Below are 25,493 nucleotides of genomic sequence, written 5' to 3'. Positions count from 1 at the left end.
TCTACACATGCACTCCCCCCGGAGAGAATAGACAGGCTGCAGAACCACCCACGCACTCACACACGAAAAAAAAAAAATTAAAACACACAACAGAAACCCAGACATGGGACAGCGTGCATTTCCTAACCCTGCAGACTCCAGCTGCTCTCATGCCCACGTGCTCTCCGACCGCATGGCTTGGCCCCTCCGCACTGGCGGAGCCACGACTTCCAAACCCTGGAGAGGTCTCAATCCAACACTCCTGAGATGTGGGCAGCAGATTCCAGCTCCCCCCGGCCCCTCACGTGGCATTGCCAGCTTTGGGGTAGCCCTAGGGCTGTCGTGCTCCAGTTTGCCCAGGCTGAGAGAGGGTGCCTGGGCTGCTCAAGTTGTCTTAGTGATACAGTTCTGCACCCCAAGTGGCTCACGCTGACACAGGGATCCATTTAAAGACCATCAGAGATGTTCTGCCTTATCTTTTTTTCTTTCAGAGGGGTGGGGGGGATTAGGAAGATGTCTCTTTCCCTCCTCCTCAGGACTTCAAGACAGATGGGTGTGAATCAGACTGGAGCCAGTTGCAGCCTCTCTGTCACCCCACCCTCCTGTACCAGTGTGTCCCAGCCCCATCCCTGCCCCAGTCAGGAGCACCAGCCTCACTGGGATAACAGCCTCTCTACTGGTTCACCAGCCTCAGCCCATTAAGGATTTCCCCCCGTTTCTAACAGGCCTGAGTTCTGCGTAACTCACGTGGATCGGGTTATCCGAGCCACCACACACACTCCAGGCTCACAAAAATATTTGGCATTCAGCACTTTCGAAAAGCCAGGCTGTTTTGTTTCATGTATCTGATGTTAAGACTCCACGAGTTTGAATGCATCAGCCCTGTGGAAACCAATACAATCACAGTGTCCTGAAGTCACCTGGAGAGAGCTTTGCTGAATACATCTCAAATCCCCCTCTTTAAAAGCTGGAAACCTGACAGTGAGAGCAATTTGAGGGCTGGCTGCACCACTGAACTCCAAGGAACCAGAAGAGATAAAGCCACCTTTGGCCTCAGCGAAACAGTTTTTTACTCGAGGAAAAACCCAGAGGTAGAGCAACCACTAATTTAAATGTTCCTCCACTATCACAGCCAGGGTTACAAGGCCAACCCTCAGAGCACACAGCGCTCTGTGTGACCGTTCCCACAGACAAGAGCGCTCACGCTCAGCTGCCTGGGGGAGAGCGGAGATGTGAGCAGCAAGACGCTGCAGATTTCAGCAGCAACTCGGATCCGGCCCTGCCTTTCTTCACCCCCTGGAGTAAGTGACCCTTGCCACAAGGACACCACGGACCAAAAAACACTCAAGAGGAGAGAGTGAGTTCAGGTCTGCGCAGAACAAGTATGCCTTCTGAGTGGGAAAGCACACAACTATTGGGGTGCATGCAAGTTTGTTTTTTTTTTTTCCCAAGGAAAATTCAGTCATAGGAGGAGCACAGGAACACAGATGTGGCAGCCATTATATACGGGAGAAGCAGAGGTGGCCAGGAGCAGAAGCAAGCCAGCGTGGGGATATCCAAGTTCAAGGGTGTCCCAGATGCCTCAGCTGACAAAAGGCAAAGGTTGCAGCACCAGCTATAACATACAGACTCTGATGTTAATTTTGCCCCCCTTCCACTACACAGATGATAAAAGAGCTAATAAAGATAAGGAATCACCTAATCACTTGGACAAACAGCAGTGTTTTAGACACCTTCAGTATCACAAGAGGTGTGATGGCCAGAGACGTGTTCACGGCTTCAGAGCTTGTTGCACAAGCCACGTGCTTGGAAAGGAGGGAGTGAGGAAAGAATCCACTTGTCCACACAACCCCAGCGATGCAAATCATTGCCTAGACTGAAGGCTGAGAGATAACTGAGCCAAGGCAAAATGATGTTACAGGACAAGAACCAGACACTACAGCTGCACGGAGCAGGCAGCACAGCACCAGGGGTTCCTAACGCTCACCAGCTCTAGCAAGCCGCCGAGAGACCCAGGCACCCACCAAACTGCAAGTGCAAACAGCCAGGAGTCCAAAGCCTGCAACACCTCTTAGGCATGTAATTTCTTACATTATATTTGTTTCTCCCAGCAAAGAGCTTTTGGAAAGGAGACTTCAGATAACAGTGACCTTTAACAACTGAACCTCTGAAATGCAAACAAAATCTATTGCCCGATTCTTCCTCTGTTGGATACAAGGAACTCCCACTGTCCTCCCACAAGATCCATCTGTATGCACTACGATAAGAGAGTCCTTGGTAGCTGCAGTGAAAATGAATCCCCCATTGAAAGCCAGCCAAGAAAATACAACTAGTCAAGAGCGAGAGCAATCAGCGTAAAGCCACACACCATGCAGTAAAGTCTGCGCTCTGCTCCAACAAGAACAAGAGTCTTCACTGGAAAGATGTGGAAGAAGGTAGTGGGAGCTTTGCACATTACTGTATCTTTGGCAGATGGCTGTTCCAGCCTTGTTCACATTTCTGAATAAAACGGTGTCCCCTCACTTCACTCCCCTTCAGCGGGATCTGTGGTGACACAGCACTTCAGAAATCCAGCACAGCACTCACTGCCTGCCATTCTCTTTCCCTCACGCTGGACTTCCCAATCCATAACCGGAGGAAATTTTTTTGAGGAACAGCAGAGCAACTCGAATCTTTAAAGTAGTAATTCCTCCCCCTGGAGAGACCATTTAGAAGGTTAAAGCCTCAGTGAAGCTACAAGTCAGGATGGTAAAGGCCAATGAATACAAGGCGACAGAGCCGAATCCAGCTGATGATGCAAACTCTTGTTCTGCATTCAAAAATGCAAACAATTAACCTGAAAGCTAATGCTTTATCACAGGAGAAATGAATGCGAACTTAGAGTCTAAGAGAAAAATGGGAGATTCAAAATTAAAAAGGACAAGACTTCTGTGAAGCTTTGCAACTACTACCAAGTGAATTATTGCTAAAGAAAAAGTTTCCTCTTGGCACAAGACCGATATGCTTGCTTGCTCTAGGCACAGCTACTGTACATCAAGAGTTAACAAAAAGGTATTTTTAAGATGCTAACCACATAGGACAGCTCTGGAACTTTAATAATTCTGTTTCTTATTAATACGGGTGTGTATTTGCCTGTACTTCATGTACAAGGGAAAGGGAAATGAGCCCTCCACGTTATCCTAGAAGTCCCAGTCTTTCTCTCCAACTTTGCTACTGAGACCTGTTCTTCAGCATGGTTTCCAATGACATGCAGGACAACTAACAGCAACACCCAAACCAAAAGAGAAAAAAAAAAAAAAAAAAAAAAAAGAAGAAACAAGATTATAAAGTTGGTAACTAAAACCAGCAGATGATATTAAAAATGCAGAGCTAGGTGCAGACCCAACCTGTCACTAAAAATGTCTGACAAAAAGAAGTCACTGCACAAACCCCAGAAGATGCTAAGCAAATTCCCATTCGGTAGCAAGCAAACCATGACAGTTCCGTAAAAATGCACGCTGTCCCTTATTTAAAAAAAAAAAAAAAAGAACAAGAAACAAACAGAAATTAAACATTTGCTCAAACTACAACCGCTCTGTAGGCAAAATATTTTTTTTAAAGATGGCTTTTTCATTTTCATTTTTTAAACTTTTTAAGCTACCTAATTATGTGAGAATGATTTCTAAAAAAAAAAAAACCCCATGGTGTTGGTATATTTTCTTTCTCATAGCATTTAACAACACTCCTGAAATCCAGCATTCACACATGCATACTTAGATTTTGTATTTTCCTCTGGAAACAGCTAGTCTTAAGTTACTGGGCTTTTGTTTTTCTTCTTTATCCAGAACACGGAGGCAGAGAAGGGGGGGTCCACGTTGTGTCTGTCTGCCATGAATCCCCCTCTCCCTTCCCCCAAAAGTCAGTTCTTTGTTAAATTCTCCTCTTGTCGATACCCGTTTTGTGTTTTTATGTTTTAAGACTGTCCGAAGGGATAAGGACCGTGGAAACCCTGAAAAAAAGTTGGAGACATAATCAATTTCAACAGGCAAAAAATAAAATCGATCAGTGCACACCTACAAATTCTGACCATCCCATCCCAGTACTTCTTAACCAAATGCAACCCTTTACCCACCAACGTGACCTTAGCTGCCCAGCCTTATGAAACACCCCTGAAACGCAGGTTTCATGTGCTTGTGGCTGCTTTTCCCGGAGATGACAGATGCTATCCACTTACCTCTTTCAGGTGTTATTTAGGCCAGGTAATAGCCAGGTGTTACCGGGCCACAAAGGAACTTGTCTTTTCTACACAAGAGCAAAAATCCCCCACAGACACTACAATACCTGCGAGGCTAAGCAACTGCAGTTTCACAACTCTTTCTAAAGATTACAGCAAACAGTTAGGAGGCTGTAACTGGTAGAAGAGTCTATTTAAGAAAACAATTAAGATTTGGAAATTCACATTCCCCTAACTGCCTCTTTTTCCTTACGTGGAAAAAAAAAAAAAAAATCGAACAAAAAAAAAAAATCAAAATGCTTACTACGGAATCCATTTTCACTCCTTTACATCCTGAAGTGAGTGACCTAAATGACAGATCTAGTAACAGGTCTCAAATTAACAGGAACTCCCTCCTGTAGTGTCTATTGTTTCAATCAACTATTCAGGGTTTCATCAGGAAGCAAAAGAAAGCGACCAACGGGCAGGCAAGAGATCTCCCAAGTCACGGGGATATAAAGTTTGTCACAATGGTGAAGGTACAAACCACACACAAGATCCTCCTGTAAGATCCAGACACATACTCGGGTCAGAAGTGAGAGGAGGGAGAAAAGCTCGTTACATTTCATTGTCAAAGCTGGAAGACCGTTATGCAAATGCTTATTTAAAACACAGCCCAGCTTCTTCCCTGCATGCCGATGAGCAAGGCAGACCAGAGCCCAATTAGCACAAAGTCTTTAAGTGAAACTCTGACTTCAGTTTTCATCATTCTGCCTTTAACAGGGCAAATCTCAAAGGAAACACCGTTTCCTACGAGTTCTCCTACAACTCTGTAACAACCTTGCTGTGTGAGCCACAAAGCCATGCAGCAATGAGTCTTTAACGTGACTCATAAAGAACATAATCAACTTCATTAGCTTAAGCCCAGCTGCAAAAACCCACGTTCAAGAGCTCTGTTGTATGTTACAAATACAGTGCTATAAGCAGCCTGCAGTCTTGCTACAACTGGTGAGAAAAAGTTAATTCTTCAGGACGTATAAGGTGGCAAAATAAAAGATGATAAAATGAAGCATCTATGAGCAGCTCTCAAAACTTAACCAAGAGAGGAGGATTAGCACGCAATTAAACGGGACATTCATCAACTGTGTGGGAAGGATGGAAGACTGGAAACTTGGGGAAGCTGTTTGCAGACAGAAATACATGCAAGTGATGGAAAAACAAACACTCTCCTACCCCAGGAATATGCTGCACTCCCAGTTTGTAAAGCAAGCTTTTCAAAAGCTAACACCCAGCAGATTCCAGCACAATAGTTCACCTCAGAAAGGAGAAGCTCCCACCAAAATCAAGAGACCGAGATATTCAACATCTCCAAAAAAACCCAGTCCCTGAAACAGGGGGAAAGGGAAAAGCAGAAGAGAAACAGTAAAATTATGTGAATAGATGCACAAAAACACCCCAAAGGACACAGAAGGAAAACTGTTAAAAACAAGATCCTAGGCAGTCTCACCTCAAAGGGGTTAAGCTATTGCACTTACTGCTCTGCAGAAGAGAAACAGGATTTGGTGCCGATTACCTGCACAGACACATTTGCCAGAATTTGCTTCATCTTTTAGTCACCTGCACATAAGGCTTTGTTTGCTGATACTGACCGGCAAGTACTTGCAAGCCTCACCAGAGTGGTTTAAACATCAACTGGTCCCAGCTGCCTGCTCCCTCTGCCGGGAGCTACCGCCTGCGCAGCGGAGCTGGCGCAGAACCGTTTATGTATTTTACAGTTTATGTCCCAGGTAAAACCTTGTTGATCTAATTTGTGCATGCCGTAAGCCAAGACATCTGCATCACCCCATGACATACAAGAATTAACACAGTTAATCAGTACACAGTCCAGAGGCTTCGGCTTCAGTCAGAGATGAGAACAGTTCATTAGTCTTTTTGTATGTAGAGAGGGACCCTGGGAAGAGGCTATTAACCTTGTTTTCAGGGAAACCCTCTGGATCTTCAGATGCTGTTTTCTGTAGCATGTAATTTAAAGCTACACAATTATGCTAACCGCGTGTTAATTAAAACCAGAATTTAGCTCACCTTCGGAGTGTCAGATTACTAAGTACATACAGCTTTGTACCACTTGCTACACTGCACTTAACAGGCCGCCATCCCTAGATGAGCTTCTCTCCCGAGCAATTCCAAGAACAGTCGCAGAATCTGTGATCAAGGTTAGCTTCTCCCAGTGCAATGAATTCCACCAAGAAGAAAAAGCCCAAAGTCTTTTGGGACTGCCACTCTTCACTGCATTTCACTTACCCATGAGATTTATGAGTGTACACAAGAACTTACAAAATTAAAACAGACTTTTTTCTTCCCTTTAAGATCAAGCGTAGACTTGGTTTAACATCAGACCCTGAGCAAGAAACTCTTACTCCCCTTTGTGACAGAGAATACTTTCTTTCTTCTTCCTCAGTAAGATGCAAGCTCTCTGCAGAGCAATTCTCATGGCATTTATTCAACATGCACAGTGTAATAGTGTCTTGACACCTGAAAACTTCAGGTACTGCTGCAATGAAAATACCAAACTCCATTACATGACATTTTCAAGAATAATTATCCCTTGTATGCAATATTTTACATCATAAACATGCAAAAATAATTCTGCATACCACTGCAGTTTTTCTGAGTGATTTCAACCGAAGAATTATTCACACTATTTTTGGTGAATTCCCTTCTACTCTCAGAATGAGATCACTGTCTTTATGGGAAGCTCAGCTGCAGCTTTGCAAATTTACTTTCAGTTCTTCTAGTATCTTCCACAGAAGTAACTGCTAACTTGCTAGTGAAAGCATACTGGCTACTCATACAGATTAAGTACGTGAGAACAGAGGACCGTGGTTTTTTTCAAGACTCTACATGAAAATTATGAGTATAAATTATCATTTGACTTCTGTATCTAGAAGGGAATTGCAATGTTTTGGAAAGTTAAAGGCCTTTGTAAATACTGAGCTCTTTAAAAGAAGGCACCTGTGCTAGAAATAAAACAAAGATTAAGTTAATCTTTCATAAACCATCACAACACAGGCTTTCAAATAGCTATCTTTATTTCACCTTTGTGACTGAGTCAAGATCAATAAAAGGTACACTTCAAGAGAGACAGGAGTTTGATGCACAGCTGCAAAGCAATACAGGCGTCTCCCAGTGTACACTGACAGTAGCATCAGACAACGCTACAAGTCCCCGTTTCCTCATCACCGCCTGGGCCGCTCCTAGTCAGTGCTTCTCCAAACTACGCAGAGTTTTCTTGACTAACTTACGTAAACTGAACACAAACAGAAGAACAAAGTATTGAGCGCTTTAAAAATTTTTATTCCATGCATGCTGTGCAAACATGGCATGGCAGTTAAGACCACCAGGAGGTTAAGAACCCCCTCACAGTGCAGCCACTTGTAGGGCTGGTTTAGATGCACACAGCTGATGAAGTACATGAGGGCTCAGGTACATGATTAAGTTACCATGCAACAACTCAGCTCTTGTAACTTAATCAATGGCGTGCTTTTAGTCTGCAGAGATAAAAGAACAGGGAAACTGTTGGCCTGCAATGGAGCAAAGTTAAGCTAAAATCAGATTATCTCATATTTCCCACAGTCCAAAAGCACACGGACTGTTGGTTTTCATGGATGAGCTAACATGCAGCATCCAAACACAGTAGTTTTTCACCAGATAAGCAAACCAGCTCATGCAACATCAGTTTAGCCTGCAGATGCTACGCAGCAGTGTGGCTGCCAAAGTACCTATGGTAGTTTTGAGTCCAATGTTCTCCCACTTTGTTCTAAATGAATTTAGCTACATGGTAACTAGCCCAGTTAAAAGACCAGATCAGGATGGAAGGAGCTTCTCTCCTACATGGAAGAAAACATTTCTGGGGCGTCTTCCTTACTCACAAATATAGTTTGGTACCCAAATAGTTTCCAGTGAAAAAAATTCTGTCTGAAGTTTAGAGGTATTCCCAAAAATAAGCAAATTGAAGCGTCTTGGTTTGGAAGAAGCACGCATCTAGAAGCAGCAGCAACTTTTAAACTGGGAGAGGGCAAGTAAGGAGAGAGAGGTTTGGTTCCCCCTCAGGTATAGAACGCTTTCAAGTAGCATGGATCAGAGTTAATCTCCACACAGAATGAAGATGGGGAGCAAAAATACATCAGGAAAAGAGGTGTTAAGATTTTTAATTCAGTGAACTCCAAATATGCTTATATTTCATTGGGCTTTTAAGAGTGGCATGAGTAACAAACAGAACAGATTAATACCAGACAAGTTGTAGAACGCCCTTTGCTATGGCGGTGACTACGCAAATGTTCTGTACGGGCAAATCTTTGCAGAATCAGAACGTCTACATGCAGATTTCTGCACTACACAGAAGGCAGCAATTCCTCAATTCTTATGGGCAACAGATTTAGAGATAGATATATTTTTATATACAGGTGACAAGTACAATCTGAATGTCAGTATATGGCTATCCACTTCAGATCTTTTCAGACATTTAAACCTGTATGTTTCTTTCCTTAGTTAAGAAATTTAACTCTAATTCCCCAGGCACTGTAAAACTGCATCTTGCGCTTTTAATGTAAAAGACACTCACAAGAGAGCAGCAGTGACCTCGACAGTGTTGCTATGAGACAGGAGCGAGTAAATAGAAGGAAGCTATATTAGCCTCATCTCTCTCGAGAATACAGAGAGAAAGCGATTGCCAAAGAGGAGAATAAAATACCCATGCATGGGTATATCTGGACTCTAATACAGCTCATCCCTATCCTGAGATAAGCATCCTATCCTGCACTTAAGCACATCTTTAATTCTAAGAACATGCAAAAACTCCACTGGGAATAGATATAACAACAACATGCGTAAAGCAATGCCCTGAACACAGACCCTGATCTACAACCTTCCAGCAGTTTATTTGATAAGGTGAGCAGGGTGGACCCAGGGAAAGCATACACTACAGCAGGAATAAAGATCACACTCAGTTTGTTTCAGCCGTATCACAGGTTTCATCTTATCTGATTATAGGGAATTCAGTGTCTTGTTTTGCTTGATTTTGTCTAGAAAAGTTTGTTTCACTGAGCAGAGTGTCCAAACCATGTACTCTGTGCTGCTGTATAAAAGCATTTTGGATGTTTCCACACGTGAAACATTGATACACTTGTCTAATCCAGCAGCAGATGGCACACCAGTGTCGCTAAGACAATTCCAGTGGGGAATTTCAGAGGACAAGTCACACCTGCTCAGCTGCACCAGAGGGAGAACTAACACAGACAAGGTCTGGCAACTTCTAGTATGTTTTACAGCTGCAGATGCCAGAAAGTGCTAGTTTTAGCTCAAAAGATTTCACGGTCTCATGCAGCTGCATGACTGGGATTCTCCACGATCTCTTGGCAGAGAAGAAGCCTCCACAGTGATCTGAGACATGTTTAAGGGCTTATACTGATTGTAAATATGGGACATAAGCCTTGCTGAACACCTTAAGTAGACCTTACCCATCCCCTTTGCTGTATCTCACCAAACGGTGTGTCAAACGTGACTAGGGATTCACTCCATTCTCTGGGTACATGAAAGCAGACAAAAATATTAGAGGTCCTGCTCAAAAATAAATAAAATCCAGGAATCTTAATGTGCAACTACGTAACCAACCCACAGTACTCTTGTCTGTTCCTAGAAATTGAAATAAAGCCTTTCACATCAATATTCAATCACAAGACAACAGCTCGAAACGTATTTTCTTTCCCCCTCTGAAGCAGCAGAGTACAGGTCAAGTCCCCAGGGAAGTGGGGAAGATGGGCCAGATACAGCTTTTCCTAACAGGTACTGGAACACCATCTGCTACTCAGGTGGTTTAATACTTTTGACATCACCTCCAAAAAGCCCTTTTCCACTAAGTCTGAGTCCCAGCTGGGGATGGTGCTTACACATTACTCCTTTTCAGAAAAAAAAAAAAAGTATCATCTTTTCCAGAAGGATCTCCAGATTGTAGGAAGGAGGCATGTGATAGCACTAGACATGTACTAGGGAAGGTGGGCATGTTCACCTGACAATTTTAAATGAGATCAAGTATCTAGGATGTCAAACCTACTCAAGACAGAAACAGTATTGTACCAGTGTGCATATTGAGTCCATGGCAGAATGCCTCCTGCCCTGGACAGGAGGCACAAGGCTGGAACAGGACTCTGATCTTCAGACCTACCTTAATAATGGTGTCCAAAGGAAAAGCTAACTTGTTTTTTTATGTCAAATAGGAACACTGTAGTAGACAAAAAAACCCTTAAAAAAAAAATAATAAAAAAAAAAAAAAAAAATCAGAAAGTTATCTACTTCAAATCCACCTGACAATAGTCTCTAAATACAAAAAGAAACAAAAGACCCAAAACAAAACAAGAAAAAAAAAAGGGGGAGAAAGACCGCCTACCCTATATCTGAGGTTAGATTATAATGGCTCACATCTCATAAGAGTATTGATCGTGAACTTTGGGTTACTAGCTAAAACAACTTACTTAAATTTAGTGAAATCCTCTCTGGTAGTGCTTCACTCTCCTTTTTGGCTTTTCTTTTCCACAGTATAGCTGACCTTTCTATATCCTCTGCACCTCCAATAGGTATTGGTTTCTTACACCTACGTTCTTAGGAGAGACACACACATCTACTGCTCGGCCAAGAGAGTCTGTTGGTACACCCCACCTCCTGGTGCCCACCCCGCTCCCCTCTCACTAGGAAGGGAAAGGATAGGTACATCAGTGAGAGCCGTAGCAAAAACCGAAGGCCACGTTACTGCCAAAACGCCACATCCAGAATTTCTACGCAGGAACTATTCCAGAAGTGCATATATTAGCAGTTCCACATCCATCCATCTGCAAGTGCAAATCAACTACGAAGCAATCACCAAGCTCTGCACTCAGAAAACAGGCAAGGAGGAAAAAGCAGCTACCTCCAGCCTAAAAGCTAACCATGAAAAATGGAATTGAGTTTTCCCACCTAAATTAAACCTAGCATTTCAGCTATGAAAGGTTTAAGGGAAGCCTACTATCTCACCAAAGCTGCACTTAGTAACTGATTTTTTTTTTTTTCATCAGCCTGATACAAGAGCTGTCACCAATCTTTGCCAGGATATGTACAACAGGCAGGCACAGGGCAGTGCTCCCCACCCAAAGCACCTGAGAAAAAGTTTATGCAGAGCAGCTGTATGAGTATATAGACAGCCTCTGCAGTCAGACAACAGCCTGGCTCCTCAGGGAACACCACTATCCACCAAGCAACCACTAAAAGGCTGTGACTTTCAGTCACTGCTAATACAGGCTGTATTTGAACCGATAGGTGAAAGGCTTTATTTTCTCATCATTTCCTAAGCCATCCATTTCACTTCTAGTGAGCAAGAATCTTGAAGCAGGAGCCAATACAGCTTATAGCAATTTATGTTTGGGATGCAAAACACAAAAAGGGTGATTGGTAGTCTGTCAAACAGTCAATCCCGCGCATGCCATCAGTAAAAAAAAAATAAAAACAAATGCATAGCCCTGGTGCAAAGTAGGGTCACTAAAATATGATCCACTGGTAGAGGACAGGCAGTTCATCCAGTTAGGAACTAAAGTGCTGTAGGTGAACTAACATTAGGGCTTTATTAAGTCATTCAGCAACCAAGTGTTATTGTCCTACACAGCCTGCTTAAAGTACAGTAAAGCATTTTTAAAGGATTTTAAAAATCAAACTAGTTTGACATACGACAGTACACACCTACACATACTGGCTGCATTAACAGGTGGATTCTGAATTGTAAATAATCCTGCAATTCATTTTTCACACACAAGCAAATAAAACCAGTCAAAATATCACTCAGACTCATATAGCATCCACCAAGCAAGCTTTTGAGAGAGATTTAAAGTAAAGATAATTTAAAAGTCACCTACAATTATAAACAAGACAAGGACAGACAGGAATAGTCCTTTGATTGACTATTCCTGACAGGTAGCTTCTGGGATCAAAATGTTGAGCTCTGTAGTCTCCCCACACCAGCTAAAAAGAAGTTATCTGGTTTATCTTAGGTTTTGGGGGGGTGTGGTTATTTCTTCTTTTTTCAAAATTATGTAAAACTCAGGAGCACATCTAGAGAGATATTTTGACTTATTTGCACACGCAACTGGAGCAGGCTCCAGCCACTAATAGTTACAGCACCCAGACAAGATTATATAAATTTTAAGAAGGACTTGAAGCAAAAACCAAAAAGGTGGATCTGGTAGAGTCTATCAGAGGCAAAAATATTTTAATATAACATGAGGAGTTGGCAGAGTCAGACAGTCAAATTCAAAACCTTCCTTAGCAGGTCTGGCAGAAGCAGAAGGGAAGGGCTTTGCAGTTTGTAACGAAGAACTATTACATACATCACAGTCTCATCACCTACCCATTCTCCTGTTCTCCCAGGGCACCTACCTTACTGTATGTCACTACCGACAAGTTGTTCGAGTGACTGCTGGGGGAGAGATTTACAGAGTTTTGTGACAGTCCATTCTGATCTTGTTCGATTTGGTCAGGAGCAGGCCCCCATGTGTTTTTGCTGATTGTGCCTAGCTCGGAACCCCCAGGGTCTTTTAGGTTGTTTTCATCTGGTTGCCTGTTCTTCTGTGGAGAGGCGAATGGGTTAAAGTTTCCTTCTACCTTGCGATGTGGTTGCGTGTTGAACTCTGTTTCAAAGGATGACAGCTGCTGTGTTACACCTAGAAGTCCTCCAACTTCCACGCTGAGGATCACCCAGATGACATCTGTGGAAAAAGAGACTCGGGCTGTCACTAGGTGGAGTTAATGAAGAAGGGGGCAGAAGGAGAAAAACAGAACACAAATTCTATCCTTTACAACAGCAAGAAAAAAGACTGATTGTTTAAAATACATTTTTGTGAAGCATCAGAAGTACTGATTAAACACTAGTTTAGTATCCAAGCTTTCAAGAAAACCAGGCAAGTTCTACTCCTTCTGAACTTACATGAACCAGCTAAGAATACATAAAACTTGACAACTTGAAGCTCCACACTTCAGATTACCAATAGAATGCACTGAAAAAAGAAAACCTTAAATGACTTAATCCAAGGCTAGGCAGCAAGACTGAAATGAGAGCCAGGAGATATCACTGCCAATCTTCTACTCTGATGGTAAAGACAAGGCAATGCTTTTTGTTGAGCTCTGAAAGGCTTGGCTATTAAAGTAAACTACCTTTAAGTCACCCTTCTGTTGTTTATGACAATTCACTGCAAAATATCTCCATTCCAGTTCCAAAACATTCACAGTAGGTGGATAAGATACTCAAGCTTGGTAGACTATTACATAAATTTGCAAACTACTGGTTAGAATAAGGAACATATTTACAGTTCTTACCTAATGCGCGTCTGTCTCTTGTACATAGATAAGACTGTTATTTTACTTACCGTTTCATTTACACTTCATGCAAACATTATGGCCTATTTACATTTCTTGGTATGTACCCAAATTCAGTTTTATTGCTTCCCTCCCCCCTCACCTCTCCATTAAATGTGCTCCAGTCTTGTTTTGCTGCATGGAGAGGGCAAATTAAAAAGAACAGCAGCAATACCTTATCTCAGCAGATCTAATAACAGCACCTCACATCACACGTAATTGTTTCCAGGTTTTCTGCGATCAAGCATTAACCTACAAGGGGCTCTTTTGTGCTGCCACTGGTGGCCTGAGGGAGCAGACAGCAGGTCCTCTGCCTGCTGGGTTTTACCACCAAGGCTCCTCAAGCAGCATTAACTCGCTGAAGCTCTCCTTCCAGCCCCTCTCCAGGTTGAACGGGGCTGGGGCTCATTAGTTTGCATTTTACAACCCAATTAAAGACAGGGGGGTGGGTTGACCTTCCAAAAATACAACTTGCTGAAGGCCCCCCAGTCCCCTGCCAGGGCTGTAACCCCCTTGTAAAGACCATTAATGCTCCCCAACAGCCCAGGACACTGCGACCCCCCCATCTCCCCCCCGCCGCCAGCGGCACCGCGGTGCCCCCTGCTGCTCGCCCGCGGCACAACGCCCGGCCCACCCGCTCGCCCCGGGGCTACCAAAGGCGAGTCAGGGTGAAAAAACACCGAGCCACGGTCCCGGCTGCTCGCCAGAGCCTCACCTCTGGAGGACAACTAGCAAATTATCCGGCAGGGGAAGGGCATCTTTGACTCAGAGCTCGGTAGCCAAAGGGATTTTAATTTGTAGGTCGTTTTCTTGCAAAATGTGCAACTTCAGGAAGTTCAGTAAGATCTTGAACTGTCAGCAGCTGGGAAAACCTTGGCTTTACAGACACACAGGCCTGCGGCAGGCAAGGCAAGCTGAACAGGCCTTTCAACCTGCACAGAGGAATTCATGCCCTTTATTCAGGGACAAGTTACATCCACTTTTGACACTGAAGAGTCGTGCGTTTACTGTCAATTCTGCCAAAAACCCCGTGCTTCTGAGCAAAGAGTTATTTTTGATTCCGAGTGCTAACATCTCTCACTCAAAGCCATGTAACTTGGGATACTCCCAACTGCCAAGACAGACACAAAGATGTTCTCGCTATAAACTAAAGCTGGCTAAAAATGACTGAAAGACTCCAAATGAATGAAGATGTTGGTGGCTGAGGCTGAGGCACCAGGCAAAATATCAAAAAGTGGTTTTTAAACACAGGAAAACGTTCACAGTAGATGCACCAAATTACTGTATTAAAACCTGGGCCTTAACTTCTCAGATGAGGTTTTCACCACTTCTTATTTTATTTTACGCTCGTATGTAGTTCACGATGTTCAACACCAGAAAACTGGGAACGAATCCTGACAAGGACTGACTGGGAAAGAGTCTCCAGGAGAACTGCACAAGTCCCTTTGTTTTTCACAGCTTTGTGTAATCTGCTGTTTGTTCCACTGTTTAGATAACAGTTCTGTGCTGACCAAGACAACAAAGCAGCTCACTTGATGTTTTATCTATTCTATTTTCTATATTTAGTCTCAGAGCTGGCAGACCTCTACCTTCACCATGTGGTTATCAGGAGAGTGTCTGCAAAGGGCCGGGAGCCTCCATTTTGTCTGCAGTGGGAATATCATGAGGAAGAGCCTGAAGTGCTGGAAAAGGGATCACTCACCTCCGTAATAGAGTCCTGTGGCGGTGCACATTCGCCACTGTCCCTGATACATTCCTGCTGTGCTGGGGCTGCACATCTGAACGCTGACGTCTGCAATCTCCTGGGGCTCCAGGGACCTGACCATCACCATGTTTACGTGGCCAAATTGGTCTCCCCCGACATACTTCAGACAAACCCCCGGGGGCCACGCCTCTGTCCCTGGGATTAAACAGAAGAAAGAATTACTGACAGTGCACCAGGAAAAGCTTTGTGTCTGTTTGTGTAAGACTGGATGAAACACGCTTATTAAAACAGTTGTGCAATTGTTGAACAGTCAAAGGAATACCAAGATACACACAACACAGCCAGCAATGGATGCTGAAGAAGAATGCAGTGTTCAATAAGGTTTAACTGGTCCATTCTGAGACCAGCAGGATAATTTGTATTTCTATTTGAATAATCTCTAGGTCTTTTTTACACAGAAAAATTCTCAGAGTCACAATGTAACAGCTGAAAAAAAAAATAATCAACATAACCAACATACACCCATATATTTTAACAATGCTAGAGACAAGGTCAGACCTCAGTGGGGGTCTTCCCACCCTCATTTCTTTCCATCTCCCTACATGCAGCTCCTGAGCCTTGCAACATCAATATACACTTTATTAATACAAAGTGCTGGAAACATTTTCTTTCAGGGATTCACTCTTTAAGCCTGTTAGCAGTCTCAGGAGGAACTCATAGTTTAAACTATAACTGAAGAGCTAGTACTATTTTCTAAATGGATTTATTTCCCTTCTTGCACCAAGCCTTCTCTCAGCCTCGTGCAAAGGTGGAAAGGATTGTGAACATATGATTTATTTGTGGAGATCAATGTTTAGACTGCAGATACCAGGACTGACAGCGTGACCTGGCAATCTGCAGAGATACAGAAAACAAGCTGCAAGCACAGCCATCTCCGCCAAAGATAACAAGTACTGGGGCAGATGAGAGTGCTGAGAGTCGTGAAAAATCAGTTTAGCAGGATTTTCTTTTGCTTCTTCCCCAGTAACGTGACATGACTAAGTCAATGACTTTGAGAATACCTTCTGCTTAGGTGAGGTTGATGGAAACAGGCAAGGAAAGACTGAACCACCAAGAAGCTTGGAGCCACTCTATGTCTAGTCTGAGATGAGAATGGTGGATGCTGTTCTGACCTTGGGTTACCCCAAAGAGCATCCTTTGCAACAGCTTGCCTGCTAATTTAATCCATGTGGATACTTCAGTGAAGACATTGCAGGGACTGGTTTTCTAGTCAAGTTCTTATTTGTGGAATTCACAATCTAGCAGGGAAAGCATGATATGAACAAGTAAAGTGGGATATTCAGAGTGGAGGATATATCACTCCAGTTGGAAACAGTACTGAGATAGGGAGGCTCTGAAAGAGGAGCCGAGTGACTAGCTGACCTCAGACTATGGCGTGTGGGAGTTGAGCATGAAGTCTCATCTGAAAAGGTTGGCAGCCCAGCAACATGGTTTAGTTTAAATAATTTATGTGATTTTTATCGGTTTTAATGGCTTTAGCTTTGCAAGGTGCCTAGAACGCTCTAACTGATAAGCCCCATAAAATGAAATGATGATTATGTCATTCTATTTCAGTACACTCATCTCTCAGGAGATGATAAATTGTAGTAACTGTCCTGCAGAGCCAGCAGCAGCTGGAGGTAGAGTGGGAAGAGGAAATAACTCTGTTAAATCCTGCTGCTCTTTCAGCAATGGTTCTACTATACAAACTGGTCTTTTGGCACAAGCCAAGCACCGTCCTGGAAGGTATCAGAGGAGGGTATTAGTTTTTAATAACACACATGAAAACCTGACTGAACCTAGCTTACTGCTTGCACACTTAAAACTGACAATCTCTCCGAGCTCTGCCTGTCATACTTGTCAGACACTAAACGCTTCGGTGACACATGCCTCAGGTATTTCATGTTCTAGAACTGAAGTCATTTAATCAAGGGTTCCTGTAGAGTTGTTAAAAACCTTGGCTTTGCTTCAGTTATCTACCTAACAAGCAGATATTATCTGGAAACACTATAGTCCTTTGATATTATACCTTAATTAAGCCATAAAATGGTTTTAAAATGCTACGGTCCTTCTTAAACTGCACAGTCATAACACAGTATGCGAAGTTGCATTTAACTAAAACATGCCTCAACAGCATGGTTTTAACAAAGATCTGGCCTCCAGCACCACTATTAAGAGTACAGATGTACATTTTAAGAAGTCAAGCTTTAACCCACACAGAAGCCAAAACAAATGTTGGCCTTGCCAGGAACTTGTAAGTCAAGATTAACTCCCTTTCCTCATTTTAGAAGGCCCATGGATTTCAGCAGGTCAAACATTCCAAAAACAATGTAACATTGCTTGAACTAGGATGTTAAATTAAGGTGTAATTTACATGTAGGAAAGAATACATCAGAGGAACAAGAGAGGAAGGAGTCTGAAAGGAGAAAAGGTAGGGGCGTAGTCATAACATACACAAATTAAGATACTAGTAGTGAAGAAACAAGACCTGTCAAATTTACTACATTAAGACCTGTATTTGAGACATTTATAAAAAAATGCCAGTCAATTTTTCACATTACTGGAGTTTAAGCCAGCCATATGTGTTGCCTTCCCACTGTACTAAGTCCAACAAATGGAGGCAGAAAAAGTAAACTGAAATAATTAAGCCCTTCCTCTAAGATACAGTCTCTACAGTGTTCCTAAACACACACACCCCCCTCTTCTCATCTCCCATGTTCTGATGAAATACTTGTGGATTTTTCATATGGTTTTAGTCTCTGTTATACTTTGGTATTCAGCACAAATCTGTACAGCACTCCAGCACTGCAGTTATTTACAAGTAGAAATATTAACACAGCTGAACTTTACTCATGATGATTCATGACATTATACCTTGTTGTGCTATCATTCTTCTTCACAGAAGTGCAAGCAGGTCAATTAAATTCAGACACACAGCTTAAACATTCATGCAACATCCTGTCACTTCAATGCTTGAAGACAAGGTATTCCACTTTGCATCCATGGATCTCATTTTTCTCTCTGACTACATCCCAACAGATCAAGCCCTGAGAATGTGTTTTGCTTAGTCTCACTTCCTGGATCCCAGTCACTGTTTTGACTTATTTCATACTGGAATGTGGTCTCTCCAGCCTTGCGTCCTCTCAAGAGCACGAGAAAACAATTTTGTCAAAGTGTAATAAAAAGTAAAGGGTACCTGCCACATTACCCTTGCATCGCTACCTCTTCTCAGTCAGCTCACTGCATCACTGCCTCCACAGAGAACACGGTTCTCCAGAGCCCAACGTCCAAACAGGGACGGTCAGAGAAATGGTGTGACGAAGGGTAGTGCTGCTCGTGAGCTAAAAGGCTTTCAGACTGAAAGCCATCTCTTCATTGACTTAAAAACATAGTCCATTTGCATGGAGTGATCAGAAACACGACTAGCTAAGGATTCTTAATCTATTTTCAGATCTAACTGCTTTCATAAAAAAAAAAAATCCCCAAACCCCTTGTACTTCAATTTATTTTATCTGGAAGTCTCCTACAGATTTTGTTTGTGTGCTGGCACAAGGAACAAGACTCGTGAACTGACTGAGCTGCACATCTTGCAACAAAATGTTTGTGCCAATGTAAGAAGGGGAACACGCATGGGTTGGCAGGCTACCTCCTTCAGGAACAGGGTGGCTCTATTCCCAGTTAAGTGAACCCCCTGCCTTAAGCCAGCACCTCTTCTATTAGATCTGCCATCCTATCCCATAATATACGCTATGGGGGTTTTGCTACAGTCTAAAAGCCTTACCTGTGTTTTGTATCCTCCATGTTTTTGTAAACTGGGTATCAGGAGGGATGGACTCTCCTTCACCTATGGTGACATCTTCAACAAAGGACATGGAGGGTACATTGATATTTGGACTCTCGAAATCATAGTAGGCTCCAATGGCGGCTTGTAGATTCCTGGAAAGTAAAAATGAGAGATTACAACCTGAAGTACAGGTGGGTCAAGTCCTTTTCACAGGTTTACATATGTCATCTTAAACAGTTAAGCAAAAATACTATCCAGACTATATTAGCTCTGCTACTCAAGTTTTTTTAAAGCTTTTCTCTATCACACGTGGATTCTCCAAGGTAAGAGAGCTCAAAATATAACATTTTACTTGCCAGGGACACTATTTTAGACCCCTTTTCTACTCTGCTTCTTATTTTCACTGGAAATCTTGGAACTTGCAAGTCTTGGAGATCTCTACCCCATTAGCTCTTTATGAAATTTGCTAAAAAGTTCAACAGACACTGAGGGAAGTGCAATGCAGCAGCATATAAACAACCAGGCAGTTTATTTATACCAGCCTTCTTTCCTGAGCTAATTTCCAAAGGACTGAAATTCTCCATTTTATTTTGGCACAAAAGGTCCAAAAAAGAGCACATGATGAGAACAAAACACAAAGAACGCTCTTACAATGGCTCTTGGGGCCATCAGCAACTATGGTTAATAACTCAAGCCTTGTCGCTTTTGAAACATACGGTCATGTATGAGCCATGAGTACTTTAAGACTATTTATTAATCATTAAAGTGCCTGCTCAGCTCTGGATGGTGACAACTCAAGGGAACTTATAAACCATTTGAGTCGAAAGTTCTTACTGAATAAAGACAAATGACAGTGGAAGTCTGTGATATATTAAGGACATTCATAAAGCCACAAATGCTATTGATTCCTGAGCAGTGGTGTAGTTGAAACTCATATGATAATTAATTTGAAAAGAGGAACAGTCAAACAGGAAGAGGATTCATGAGTCTTAGCTGCTGCTCCACGATATACTATTAAGTTATTATGTAAGTGTTTGGCAAGTCATGTAATTCCTCTGTTTACGCCTGTCTGTGAGGTTGAGCCCCTAATTTATTTGTGAGTAGGTGCTGTGAGAATAGAGACGAGTAAAATCTCACCAAATGCAATGGGCATAACAACTACTTTTTATTCATGATCACAAAAATCCGTGTTGCTTTTTTGAGCAGGATAGAAAAAAACCCAAAGCCTTCAAGAACTGGGAACCACCATCAAAAACAAAGCCATGCGGAAAGCTCGTCAGAAACTGCACTGTATGGGCACGGTGCTATACTAAGGGTTTGTATTGTGTGGTGGAGCGTCATGTGTCTAAACCAAAGCCAGAAATCCAAGGTGAAAGCAAGAGAAACATTTGCAGCGTGACCCTGAGAAAGAGCAAACATAGGGCTTTTTGGACTGCTTGCCAGCTGGAAAGAGGCTCAAAACGGTGAGCAAAGAAACTGCCTCCTGTTCAATTCCTACAGTGTTCACAGGGAAAAAAAAAATAAAACAAGACATTCTGGATAATCAGAACTGCATGAGAGAAATATCCCTGCTTTCTCCTCACAGAAAACACAGGGGATCCCAAGTGTAGTAGCTAATAGCACTGGAGCTGGGGTCAAAGGGGGTAATAGCAGTATTAGGCAGATCGGTGAAGCACCCACAATGGGGGCGGCTGGGAGAGGACCTAAACAACAGATGTATCAGTTTGGTAATCCATCACAAATGACAAAAGATAATCACATTGCGTGTTACCGACATCCTGCTAAGTCTCCCAGCGCACAGCCAAAGCGTTAGGAGGCACTGGAGGAATGTTCTGCACAACATGGCCACGGCGATCAATTGGCAAATCCAGCCAACTGAGCCTTACAGCGAGGCCTTTGGCCATCAACGCAGAGCGGACTTTGATACGAAGGGGAGACAAAAGAGCCACCGTGTAGGATTTCCACCTTTAGAACAACGAATTTCAGACTAGAAACCATTATTCAGCTCGAGGCATTTTCTACTTAGGAGTGTCAGGGCTATATTTAATACAGCCAGCTCAGTCAAATGCTACAGGAAGGGTGCATGTCACATTAGCCAATAAATAGAGACAAATGCTCAGTTTTACGTCACCAACCGCCTGTTGCTTATACACTGCACAAGATTTACATAACTCGCAACAGGGCTGTGCCAAGAGACTCCTGTTCGCTCAACCAGCTAACACTATGATCTAGAGTTTAGTTTTCGCTAGGATTTCCTCCCGTATTACAGCAACCCAAGGCAAAAGGTATTCTAAGAGCTACAAAAGACAGACACACAGCTCCTCCTCTCCCTAATACACTACTACATAAACCCGTTTTCAGACATACCACATCTTGTGAGTTATGATTCTGGAAGCAGTCAGTAATGACGTTTTATTGACACCGAGAGGAAAAATTAAAAGTTTCATGGGGAAGATTTTAACTGTAATTCTTTGTAAGGCAGCCTGACTGTTTTTTGTTTGCTTGGCTCCAAATACACTTCAAAAGGTAGTGGGCTATTTGTGCACATAGGCCTGCTGCCAACCTCTTCCCCTCCCTGTGTCATATTTCATTGCTTGCTTTGCCATTGGGAAACAACCCCAGTTGTCTGCAGCATTTAGTTAAAAACTAACTAAAGAACAACACATGCTGAAAAACAGATTTGCCACCCTTTTATGATCAGATATTCACAAACCCACCTTCCCGCTCCCACCATTTCGATCAACGTGAAGCAGGTTTTGTTTAGGGTGAGCCTACACCTACAAGATGTTCAGATACATCCTGGCCTTCCCACTAGAAAATTAAAAAGAAGCTTCCAGAAACTAAAGAGAAATCGAAAGTCACAAGAGCCAAAGTCAGGATGACAAAGCAAATCTGACTTAAGTTCAAGTTCTTTGACACAGACAACCCCAAGAGATAGCCACTGAGAGGCCGTATGGCACTGCTGTGCTGCAAGAGATACCCACAGCGCTCACATTTTAGTCATGTTCTCTGCTAACACAACCAGCAAAGCCAGCAAGGTATCATGGCTAACTTTTGTTTCCAAGAGACAGGGCTCCCCCTTCTTCCCTACCCCCAAAACCCCTCAAGTGTGGGTTTGAATGCAGCACTGAGTGCTATTTCCAGAGGCAAACTATTTGCTACCTGAGTCTCAAGAACCTGCAAGTAAGTAGTACACCCTGCTGCTCTGCCTTTCTACTATACGCACAACGTCAGTGGAGTTTACAAGCAAGTGCAAACATCAATGAGAGAGGTGGCTTCAAGGTCAAACACACTCAAGGCCCTGAAATTTGTCTCTTTTTTTACAAAAATATATATACACCTTTTTTTTTTTTTATTTAAGGTCTTTACCCTTCTGCCCCAGCTGTAATTGCACAGCACCAGCTGCATGTACTTCAGGGGCAGGAATGAAGAGTTCGACCTCTAGAGAGGAAGGGGTTATCATCTAAAGGCTTCTGCTTACACAGTCAGTCCTGCTTTCTCTTACTCCTCCTAGGTGTGACTTGCACCACACTACCCCTTTGCTCTCTGTCGTATGAGATAAATTATTATTATAAACCAAACAACTTTGAAACTAAGATGAGCATGCCAAACCCAGCCGGTGTAAGTTACATGACTGATCTCTCCTAATTACAGGGATGACCATACATCTCTTTCTTAACAAAGCCCTTCAGGTGTCAGGCCCTCCTTACCTTTCCTAAATGAAGCAATTTTTTTTCATTTTTAGAGCAGTCCTGGACTGCAACAGTTAGTAGCTCTGCCATACTTTCAGAGCAGGTCTGGCAGGATTTAAGCTCAAGCTCCTGAAAAAAGCTCGCAATCAGAAATCACCCCAGCTACCAGGTGAGCCTACTTAAAATCACAGCAGTGCTCAATTTTAGTCCTAATAGCAAGATTCTAGAAAGAGAGAGTGGTGAAAGAAGCAAAGAAAGATTATAGCTCCATATTATCATGCAAATCCACTCTAACTACAGGTATCCCACTCCCTTCTCTCCAAGGGCATCCCTGACTCTTACGTGTCAAGTGCCTTTCCAACAAAATACTACCCGCAGAACCAGAGAAACCGTTCCTTTTCAGATCAATTCTTTTGCTCTGCTGCTTCGTTTCAAGCCTCAGGAGCTAAATTACAATAGTGAAGTTAAAACCTTCCCTGCTAATAGCTCTGGAGATGTCCCTTAACAACTCTTAAGTGTTTGCAAAGGGGTGGTTTATCTTGAGCCATTCTTTCCCTTCTCTGTTTTTTTTCCAGACAGCCTTTTGTTATGTTAAACCAATATATTTAGACAGTAATTACTCCCAATTAACTAGGTCACAAGGCAGTGTTCAAAAATAAAAAAAACTCTCCCAAATCAGTTCACAAACTAGAGGCCTCCTTATACAACCTAACTGTTGTGCAAACAAAAAGCAATATACAGATAATTGGAAATATTTTTCAATTAATTGAACCAGGTTCTTTTTTTTTTAGGAGAGTGAAGAAACCGATGCACTGAGGCTTACTCACTGCGGCCTTATGCAAAGCAGGGCATATGCACAAGAGCTAATCCTTCTATTACTAATAAATCATAAGATTCTTTCAACATATAGAAGTTCAGCATCTTGAAAGGAAAGCAATATAAACAGGTCGTCCTAATCTAAGAGAGATATTAGAGTCCTGGCAAACAGACACTTTCACAACAGGTAGAGGGGAAGTGAATTGGGGGCCTCATCTCCCATGCAACAGCTGTAACCTTCCCACACACCTCTCCCACCAACCACCATGCACGGCTGACACGAGGAATGGTATTTCGGGATTTTGGTATTTCTCAATCCAGCAGTTTAAAGATCTGAACTCGAAAAAAAATCCCTAATGCTGTACAGGTTGTCTAATGTATGTGGTGACACACAAGAATTCCACTTCAAAGTAACATTTATAGTAGAAAGCAACAACTTTAACATTAACATTTTAACTGTGTTATAGGAATCTGCAAGTTTTCATTTATTGTCAAATGTTTTGATGACAGATCCAAAGAAAAAGATTTTATTTCTTAAAGAAATATTTTTCGAAGGTAAAAATTCAAATTAAGTCACAGTTTAAGCTCAAAATCCAGAGGCAAGGTTTGCTCTTCCTGGCTCCTGCTCGTTCCTACAGCCACACCACCTATCACCAGCTACGGGGTGCACGTTCCCAGTGCTGTGATTCTCCCGAGCTGTCAGAAAAAGCAAAGGCTAGACTTCTCAGTGCAATACTGAATTAGCCTTCAATTTAGCATTTCGCACAGGATGTAGCCCTTAGATCACACACATCACGCAGAGGACATTTATTGGGCCGAGCAGAAAGCACTTTGACAAATGGACTCGGTCACTTTGTTGTGCAGAACAACCGTAATGAAGTGAATGCCAAGTTACATTTCTCCCCCTCTGCGGAGGGAGGGAAAAGCCAGGCAAGTGCCAAAGCTGTAATGTATGTTCATTGTATGTTCTCAGCACTCGCATATGGTAAAATATTTTGCCGTGAGGAAAGCAACTCAGGCGTTATTCTCCAGGAAATGTGCTATGAAAAAAACTGAGCAGCGATATAAAAGTACAATAAAGTCTCCGGAACATAATATGCTACATAGAACACCTTGTGCTCTTTCCGTAACTGAATTCTCAAGCCTTTACAAACCCTTCTCTCGTTCTCCAAATGCAGTATGTAACCAGACACTATAATACCCCATAAGGTGTTAAAAACAGAAAGAAATGTGCAAAAGAAATAGTGCAGCAGATGGGTAATTTCTCACTCCTAAATAATGGAACATCTCTACATGATACAGGTGGGAGAGACTAAAAATGTATATGGAGGACATCCAAATGAGGCAAGCGTAAATCCACTCCTTTTGTCTCAGTCTCTAGTATTGTATTTGGATTTTATTTGCCCCAGCTACTGGGGAACTGGGCTGATAACACTACGGGCTAGGACATCTCAAACAGCTAAGCTGCTGCTCCTGAAGCGGGAGACACCTCACCAAAAGCCTCAGAGAGAGCTGAAGGGGGTGGGGGGGAGGAGATGCACTCATTGCACCACAGGGAAGCACTTTTACCTGGAGTTTTCAATTCAAACATTTTCAACAGAGATGACACATGGCAATTAAGTGGAAAGTCTCAAGATGCTTTGAAGCACTGGAATTTTAATCAGTGAATAGCTTTCAACAGACCTAATTTCAGAAAGTAAAATTTGTGTGCCAGTTATCTTACACTAAGGTATCTCATGTACTAAACCATGAGGTTGGGAAAACTACCTTAGAAGACATTAGATGATCCAAAAGGACCACTAAGGGAAGCTGAAAGCTTTAAGCTGAACTTACACAGCTGAAGGCGGGGGGGGGGGG

General features: G+C 42.7%; 1 protein-coding gene across 1 annotated transcript; it reads right to left on the bottom strand.

Annotated features, from left to right (window-relative positions):
- Positions 1–698: 698 nt before the first annotated feature.
- On the bottom strand, positions 699–21,862 carry C26H6orf106 (chromosome 26 C6orf106 homolog). The gene is made up of 5 exons (XM_026864382.1): positions 21,846–21,862; positions 19,126–19,280; positions 15,303–15,500; positions 12,626–12,954; positions 699–3,967 (listed from the first exon to the last, which is right to left on the bottom strand). The coding sequence occupies exons 1-5, from the start codon at positions 21,860–21,862 to the stop codon at positions 3,932–3,934; spliced, it is 735 nt and encodes a 244-aa protein (XP_026720183.1). The 3' UTR covers positions 699–3,931.
- Between the last annotated feature and the right edge of the window lie 3,631 nt (positions 21,863–25,493).

This window comes from Athene cunicularia (assembly GCF_003259725.1).
Source record: "Athene cunicularia isolate RWA chromosome 26 unlocalized genomic scaffold, athCun1 chr26_part2, whole genome shotgun sequence".
NCBI lineage: Eukaryota > Metazoa > Chordata > Aves > Strigiformes > Strigidae > Athene > Athene cunicularia.
The sequence above is the reverse complement of the archived record's forward strand: the minus strand, read 5'-3'. Positions and strand labels throughout refer to the sequence as shown.